The sequence below is a fragment of the Scomber scombrus genome, chromosome 12, assembly GCF_963691925.1.
Source record: "Scomber scombrus chromosome 12, fScoSco1.1, whole genome shotgun sequence".
In the NCBI taxonomy this organism is placed as follows: Eukaryota; Metazoa; Chordata; class Actinopteri; order Scombriformes; family Scombridae; genus Scomber; species Scomber scombrus.
In genome coordinates, this window is record NC_084981.1 from 29,905,028 (window position 1) to 29,913,983 (window position 8,956).

At 40.3% G+C, this 8,956-nt stretch overlaps 2 protein-coding genes across 2 annotated transcripts in view; both read right to left on the reverse strand.

Annotated features, from left to right (window-relative positions):
- Positions 1–8,956, reverse strand: part of LOC133991866 (NACHT, LRR and PYD domains-containing protein 14-like) — a 721,507-nt gene that overhangs the window by 444,889 nt on the left and 267,662 nt on the right. The gene's annotated exons all lie outside the window — the stretch shown is intronic.
- Positions 4,649–8,956, reverse strand: part of LOC133991775 (KH domain-containing RNA-binding protein QKI-like) — a 24,958-nt gene continuing 20,650 nt past the window's right edge. The window contains 6 exon segments of the mRNA XM_062430322.1: positions 4,649–5,534; positions 7,582–7,677; positions 7,680–7,738; positions 7,740–7,792; positions 7,795–7,862; positions 8,142–8,229. Of these exon segments, the coding sequence (XP_062286306.1) occupies positions 5,455–5,534; positions 7,582–7,677; positions 7,680–7,738; positions 7,740–7,792; positions 7,795–7,862; positions 8,142–8,229 (444 nt within the window). The 3' untranslated portion in view covers positions 4,649–5,454.

Here is an 8,956-nt window from a genome sequence, read left to right on the forward strand (position 1 = left end):
TGTAAATTAGTTTCTGAATCTGGAAAGTTTAACATAAATGATGATGGTAACGCTTTATTTCCTGGTTCTAAGTAAATGTTCTGAGTAATTTGCAGGTATTTACTGTTTAATTGTTTAGGACAAACTATAAGAAAAAGACTAAGAAGAGTGTTTAGTTGGTTTAGTTAGTAAGAACGCAGCCACTGAAGGTAATACGTTCATACGTAGTTCAAACCTTCTTTTCCATCATTTTCTTAATTGACTTTCAAGTCTAAATGACAGTAGTAATAGTAGTGTGCTAAACCTAAGACTAGCACATGAGGGTTTTTCAATAATTTCTGATAAAGTAGCTGCTGTGTAAATGATACTTCTTTGAAAGGGTTTCGTAATGTGATATTTGCTAAAATGTACAAAACTACACGATTTTATTAGTTAAAGTTACAAACTAAACCAACTAAACACTTTTTGAAGTTGTTTCTAATCATTTTTATAAAATTGCACCAAAAAATAAACCATTAAACAGCAAATTACTCTGAAAACTTCATGGAAATAACTATAAACTTAAAGGACCTGTAATATAAAACGTTACCATGACGATTGGTTATCCAGGAGAGTTTCTATGTTCAGTAACGATCTCCGGTTAAATGTTGAGGAACGAGCAGCTTCTCTCACTTCACAGCTGACGGTTTGAACAAGATGTCACTTTCAACACAAGTTGGTTCGATATGGAAACATCCAGGTCACAAGCAGCAGTTTCTAAACACTGAACCACGATAACGGCGTTTTCTGTGCACGAGCTGAAGTTTGTACGTTTTTAGATTCGGTTAAAAAGTCAGAAAATATTTTGTATCCTGAGATTTTTTCACGTCTTTTCAACATCATTTAAAATGTCTCGTTTAACATGTTTCGTATTTACATTTGTTATTTTCAAAAGATTTAATTTAATAATTACTAGTTTATTGGTCATTTATGGCCATAATTTCATCCTTTTACTTTTGTTTGTAGCTGTAATATTATTATTAGTTATAGAAGTTTTGTCCTTTGACGTGTTTTATCTTTTAACTATTTTCCAGCGAAGGAAAATTAGGAAATAAATTGATGAATAAATACAAAAATTCAACAATTTTCCTTGATAACATTAAATTCCTGGAGGAAGTTAGAAAGCAGCTTTTAAAGCAGCTTTTGTTGTTGGGACATAAAGTAATAAAAACAAACAAAGAAAGTACAATAGTTGAATAAATTAAACATGGAAAAAATGGTCAGATGAATAAATATTTAAGCCCATTTTTTCAGGTCTCTTTAAAATGATCTAGGGATTGTTTGGACAGATTACGATCAGGAGAGATTTACTCCTTCCTCATCAACAAAGACTTTAAAAACAGATTTATTTCCAGTTGACTAAACTATAAATCGGTGTATCATCAGCGTACTGTGAAACTCATTTTCTGGATTTTTACATTTTTGTCTCAATAAGAGAGAATTTCTTGGACTTTTTTTCCCAATAATCTATAAAATATCAAACATATGACAAAAGTGCTTTAGAGGTATGATTTAAATTAAATATATATATATATATATTTTGGAAGGATTAATTAATATAATTTTATAAGAAGGTAGGAAGGGAGGAAGAAGGAAGGAAAAGAGGGAGGAAGGAAGGAAAGGAGGAAGAAGGAAGGAAAGGAGGGAGGAAGGAAGGAAGGAAGGAAGGAAGGAAGGAAGGAAGGAAGGAAGGAAGGAAGGAAGGAGGGAGGAAAGAAGGACAGAAGGAAGGGAGGAAAGAGAGAGCTCTGCTTGGACGTTACTTATTTCTTAATTTTTTGCAATAAATTTTTAAAAAGTATAACAAATTTTAATATTACACTTTGGAGCTACATGGTTTTCACAGAAATCATAATCTGTCTCCAAAAACAACAAATAAACTGTTAATGGATAAAGAAAGTTTTACCATGTTTTACTTCTGGAAAAAAATGCACAAAAAAAGAAAAAGTCGTCCTGGAAAACCAAGATTTCTGAAATTCAAGTTTTTCATTTGTGTTGAAAATGACATCTTGTAGTTTTTTTTGCAGTGACATCATTATTTCCTGTGTCCCTGAACGCCACACGGAGCTGCTGGAGCCAGCTGAGGTCCAACCTGTCCGCCGCCATCACAGCCAGACATCAGCAAACGCACAGGTTTACCGGTTGCACCTGAACGCAACCCGCCGCAGACAAACCCGCCGTCGCCGTTGCAGATTAGACGTTAATTAATCGCTTCCGGTCGACGGCGTTACGATAAAGTTTTTTACCAGTCAGACGTCTCTGCGGTGGGTTGCACCAGGACTTTGTGCAATTTCATCAGATTTGTTTCATTAAGTTTGTCAGTGTTACCTAAACGTTACTTAGTTTTTGATCAATATCAATAAAATATTACAGTTTGATCTTTTTAGTAACAAAACTCCTGCTGATGGACAGTGACCAGAACTTCGGGATTCTATCGGACGATTTCCGATATCCAAAGATCCGACTGGTCAAGAGATTTACTTCAACCTGGATCTTTCTGTATTCACGCTACACTGTTGGCACTTTTCCACTACACAGTTCCAGCACGACTCGGCTCGACTCGGTACGGTACGGTTCCAGGAACCTTTTCCATTACAAAAAAGTACCTGTCAATCAGTCATGTACAGTATGAACCTACTGGGGTGAATTTATAATTTACATTTGATTTTTTTCAGATGGGAGTTTGAATTTCTGTAGTTTACACTGTCACTGCACCGTTTACAGTTCTTCAAATTATTATAAAACTGTGGTTCCTAGCACTTTTTTTTGCACTAATGCAATCCAGCAGGTTTTCTAGACAATGTGATCTCATCTTAATCTTCTACGGGGTGCAGTACCCCCATTTGGCCAGCAGTTCCTGTTAAATGGCGAAAAGGCCTCACATCGCCACGAAGCAACCAAATCCCTAGTCAGAAAGTTTTTGATAACTTTTCATCTCCAATGTCTCAAGACGTTTCTGAGTGAATTTGAAGTCGGTCAGATTAAATCTCTCGGAGGAGGAGTTCAAATACGATGCCTGGAAAAACACCAAAATGGCACGAAATTGGCAAGTTTGATTCAAAATGGCCGACTTCCTGTTGGAGTGAGGGTATGGGTCCATGAGACCTTTTAGTGCGACTTTACAAGATACATATGTGTACCGAATTTCGTTTGTCTACGTCAATCTGTGTCGAGGGGCTCGATTGATGGAGGAGCAAAAAAAACCGAGGCGAGTCGAGCTGGAACTGTGTAGTGGAAAAGCGCCATATGAGTATTTGTAGAGGCTGTACTGTAAACTTGAGATAAAACGAGAATGTAAGACATCTTGATCAGAAAGTCAATGTTTTTATTAGATTAGATCGATCTCAGCACCGCAAGGACGACGGTTCATTCGTCCCGTTTCCAGATGGATAAAAAGGTTTTTTTACTGCGACGCAATCAGCTCGACACTCGACTGAGGATTTTATTTTAAATCAGGAAAACATTTGAAAACCGAATTCAACGTGGAAAAAACTAAACTCATTCATGGCAAAAAGTCAAACATTTCTTTTCTCGACTTGGTCTGTGCACACGGATAAATACTTCAGGATGAACACTGTTAGCGGATTTAATGGCGGAGAACTTCAAGCAGGAACTTCTCTGTTCTCTCCGTCAGAGTTGCATGTTTCACCTCCGAGTGAGTCGTATAAATGACACGTTGCTTATTAAACGTAAAGCACTGGAGCTAAAAGTTTCCACCTCTTTCAGTGGTGGAAGAAGTACTCAGATCCTTTACTTAAGTTAAAATAGGAATACCAAAACAATGTAAAAACACTGCATTACAAGTAAAAGTTCTGCATTTAACATCCTGCAGAAGTATTACCAGAGAAATGTATTAATACTAAAAGTACTTGTTTTGCAGAAAATGGGGCATTTTGGACAATTGTTGGTGAATCAGTGCATAAACAGCATCAGACTGTGAGATGATGATTTGAAAAGGAAGTTCTGATTCATAAAATTAGAGCTGGGCGATATAGATAAAATCATATATCACGATATTTTTACCAAATAACTCGATATCCATATCACAACTATATTGTAGAGATCACTATCAGTGCTTTCACAAAATATTTGCACAATGAGATCTTAGATAACTAATCATCAGTAATGTGGATATAATGACAAAGTGAGTTAAAAGGTAAATAATAGAACAGCTAGAACAGTCTGGTAAGTTCAGAAAATTACATCATTTTACTGTAATTCAGCCTTTAAAGTCCGTGTAAAGTAATAATAAATATGTGTTCTGAGTTTGACATACCACAGTAAAGTGTGTTGTTAACCACCCTGCCAAATTTGAATGATTAAAAAAATCGCCAAATATATGAAATTAGGCTTCAAAGTTGTGTAAAAGTCTGCCTATTTCTCTGCTCCCAAGTCCGCTGAAGCCCTGCCCCCTACCGAGTGTCACCTGTCAATCAAAGTCACCACCTCTACCAGAAACATGGACGCTAGGTCTGCGAGCTTTCTGCTGATAACTCGGCGGGTAGCTCGGTGGCTAACTCAGCTGCTAGCTCGGTGGCTAGCTCGGCGGCTAACTCAGCTAACTGGCTAACTGTAGACTGTAGTAGTAGTGTGCGCTGAATGTATTTATACCTCTACAGCAGTAGGGCGGGTTTATGCTAAACCTAGCTCCACAATTCAAATCTAAATGGTTGAAATGCTTTTTACACCTTTTTTAGAAATACAGTTAAGACCTATTTAATGTGTTTAGAAGAAAATGTCTGAATTCATTTCACACGGTCTTTAAAAGCAGGAATATAAACACTTCTGCTGTATCGCGATATTACGATATCTAGTCTCATATCACGATATCGATATGTCGCCCAGCCCTACATAAAATATACGTAGCAGAATATTTAAATACTCAAGTAAAGTACAAGTACCTCAAAATAGCTCCTTACAGTAATCGATCACGTTCTTCCTTCATTGGCTGAAAACGTCGTAGACTCAGAGATGAAAGTGAAACATGAGATTCTGACAGCGAACGAGAGGTTTTGTTAAAAGGTAAATAAAGTTTTTCTTCTTACAGCTAAAGGAACGAATCATTTCTAGTTAAAGAGTTTTTGTTCCGTTATTCGTCATCAACATCGTCGTGTCCTCAAAATAACGGGACAGGAAGTAAAAGGAAGTCATTTTAAACACCGACATCGTCAACTCAGAAAAACAAACATTTAGTTTCTGTTAGCTGTCGGATCACATGATGACGACCGGATGACAAGGCTCAGCTGGTGAACAGGGCAGGCATCACTATCACACATCTGGACTGCGTTTCCCACAATGCACATGTTCCTGTTCTCAAATGATTTCTGTTCAGGAGACATCAGCTGTTTTAGTGTCTAGCTGTAGTTCAGGTTGTCTGTGGTGCATTCTGGGAAAGGCAGGAGAACAGAGAGAGAGAGAGAGAGCGAGCTGAGCGGACTAACCTTTGCCTGCGCTCAGCATCCTTTGGTAAGGATGGACGCGCAGCTCTCGCCTCCCAACTTTAGCCGCCACCGCACCTGCACCAGACGGCAGACACCACAAAGCATCATGGAAGACATGGAGTCACCTGTCCACAGTGTCACATGACAGTCCATACAGGTGTGTACAGGTAAAGGTAAAGGTACATTACGTCATCACATCTACACATCTACACGCATACAGAGAGAATCATTAGAAAAAACACGTTAAGGCACAAAATGAGACGGATTCTGATTACAGGTCGACGTTTGAGTCGTGTGATGTCATCATGAGGACGGCGCCCCCTTCAGGTCGCCCAGTTTATCACAGTGTTTCCTACGATGGAGAATCAGGGCCGGTGGTGAGATTTTCAGAATAAAGTCGGAATATCACGAGAAAAAAGAAAACTGTTCTAATACTTTCGGGGGAAAGTCATGAAATAAAAAACATTTAAAAGTAATTATATTTTTATATATTTAAGGAAAAAAATTCAAGTCTTTACACAAATACAAAACACATATTATAACACAAAATATTTCATGAAAACATAAATGTAATTTTTTTTAAAAGTCATAACTGAAATAATGAAGTCATGACTTTTTACTATTAGATTTATAATAATGTAATTTTTTGTAAATATTTCAGGAAAACTAATTTCACAAAAATCTAAAATTTTTGGGGAATTTTTTTTTAAGGCCATAACTTTTGGAGAAAAAAAGTGTAACACTGAATATATTTTACATAATAAATTGGGATATTTTGAGAATAAAAAAAAAAATTTCAGAAAAAATGTAACTTTTTTGAGAGAAAAAGTTCAAATAAAAATTTCACATAAAAAGTCATAATTTTTTAAGAATGAAGTCATCCTTAAAAAATAGTAATTTATGTTTTGAAATATTTCGTTTTTTATTCTGTAAATCTCAGATTCAGTTTTCCTGTCATCCCGACAGAACCGACCAATCAGAGAGAAGTCAGGTATGACACAAACAGAAACAGTTTAGCAGTTACGGAGCCGCGTTGGCTTCATCTCAGCGTCTCTGTTGCATCTCACAGGCTTCACGTGTTCATGGACTCTGTCACATGACGTCAGAGCGTGATGTCAGAGCGTGATGTCAGAGCGTGATGTCAGAGTGTGATGTCAGAGCGTGATGTCAGAGCGTGACATCAGAGCGTGACATCATAGCTTGACATCAGAGCGTGACATCATAGCGTGACCTCAGAGCGTGATGTCAGAGCGCGACATCAGAGCGTGACATCAGAGTGTGATGTCAGAGCGTGACATCAGAGCGTGATTTCAGAGCGTGATGTCAGAGCGTGACATCAGAGTGTGACATCAGAGTCTGACATCAGAGCGTGATTTCAGAGCGTGATGTCAGAGCGTAACATCAGAGTGTGACATCAGAGTGTGACATCAGAGTCTGACATCAGAGCGTGATGTCAGAGGGTGTGACAGGAAGCTCAGAGCAACAGTAGTATAAACATTTTCAGCCAATCACGTTACAGTAAAGTGGACGCGGTTCGTACCTGAACGCTGCAGCGCCACCCGGTGGACAAACACTGAAACAGCTGAGTCAATAATCCGAAATGTATTTTATATTTTATATTTTTAAGAACACAAGTCAGCTGTTACTGTTTACATGTTATTACTCGTGTTATTCATGTTAACGTAATTATTGATTACGTCATCATCGATTAGATTCACACTTTATCCCGAAGGAAATGACATCATCACTGTGCTCCATGCAGTGTTTCCTGTTTACGACTGTCAGACGCCGCACGGTGTGTGTGTTTGTGTGTGTGTGTGTGTGTGTGTGTGCATGTGTGTGTGTGTGCATGTGTGTGTGTGTATGTGTGTGTGTATCTTTGTGTGTGTGTGTATGTGTGTGTGTGTGTGTATGTGTGTGTGTATCTTTGTGTGTATGTGTGTGTGTATCTGTGTGTGTGTGTGTGTGTATGTGTGTGTGTGTCTATGAGGAGGAGCGCTTGTTTTCTCTCTTTCAGGAGGCGTGTCTGAGGAGCAGTGTGGGGGGCGGGGCTCCACTGGCCGTGTGGGTGGTGGTGAGGCGGTTGGTGAGCAGTCGCAGGAGCAGGGGGGGGCGGGCTTACCTAACACCCCCCCCAGAGTCCAGGGGGTACTCCAAGATGGAGGCCGCGCCGCCAGAGCGTACGGGTAGTCGTACGGCGTGGCGTAGATCAGACCGACTCGGCGCCCGGCGGCATCAGAGCCGACACGCCCGGGTGAGGCGTCCCATTGGGCAGCACCCGTCTGGATCTGACGAATCAGAGGCATGAGGGGTGGGACCTGCGGGGGCGGGGTTTACGCAGGGCCGCCTGGGGGGCGAGAACCGGACCGGGACCAGACAGGACACGAGAACCCTGAGAGGAGGCTGCAAGAGAGAAGGCAAGGGAGGCTGAGGAGGTGGAGGGGGGGAGGAGGAGGAGGAGGAGGAGGAGGAGGGGAAAGAGGAGGAGGATGAGAGGAGAGGGAGGAGGAGTAGAGGAGGAGGAGGACAGGAGGAGAGGGAGGAGAGGAGGAGGTTGGAGAGTAGATGGGGGGAGGAGGAGGAGAGGAGGAGGAGGAGGAGGAGGGGGGAGAGGATAAACATTAGTTAGTATTTGTCCATCAGTGACTCTGTAGTTAGCAGAGAGTCAGGTGAGGCTCTTACATGGTTTGATGTTGGCGTCTCTGTACGTCCCGTTCAGGATCGCCAACTCCATCAGCTGCATCTTCTTCAGACTGTCTTCCCCCTCCGCCTGCAGCACAGCAGCACAACACATAAATACACAAATACACACATATACATATACACACACAGTATATCCACGCACACATACTGTATATACACATGCTTTTACGCATTTAGGTCCTGATCAGCAGCTTTTTGCCCGTCGATGACATCATCTGTGTTTTGTCTCGTTGTCCAATCAGATGACAGCTAGAGGAGGCTGTAGCTGGAGTTATATGACTGTACCAGCTGTAGCAGGACTGGAGTGAGTTTACTTAAAATAACAGTGAGGCTAAGGACAGGTGACTCGGCGGTTGCCTGGCAACACTTTTTTAAAAAAGGATGCTGCAAGCTGCTCTTTTATTTTAAATTGTAGCCTCAACAAAAAAGTCAATGTGGTGCAAAATGTAAGAAGTGTACAACTATACAGTATTATACATATATATCTATATTGTATGGACATATACACTGATATATGAACATACAGTAGATATATATATACTGTTTATATACATATAGATAGATGCTATAGCGTGCAGCACAGTCACAGTAACACATGATGATCAATGACAGAGGAACAATGCAGCGGACAGGAAGTTGACACACAGGACAGGAAGTTATGTGATCATGTGTTTATAAAGATCTGCAGGTTATTCTGGGCGGCTTCCTGTCCGATCAGTGCTGCAGGAAGTCTGTCCCGTTATTGAGTCTTCAAACCTTACACACTCTGTCTGGAGCTCTGGACCACAGGTAGA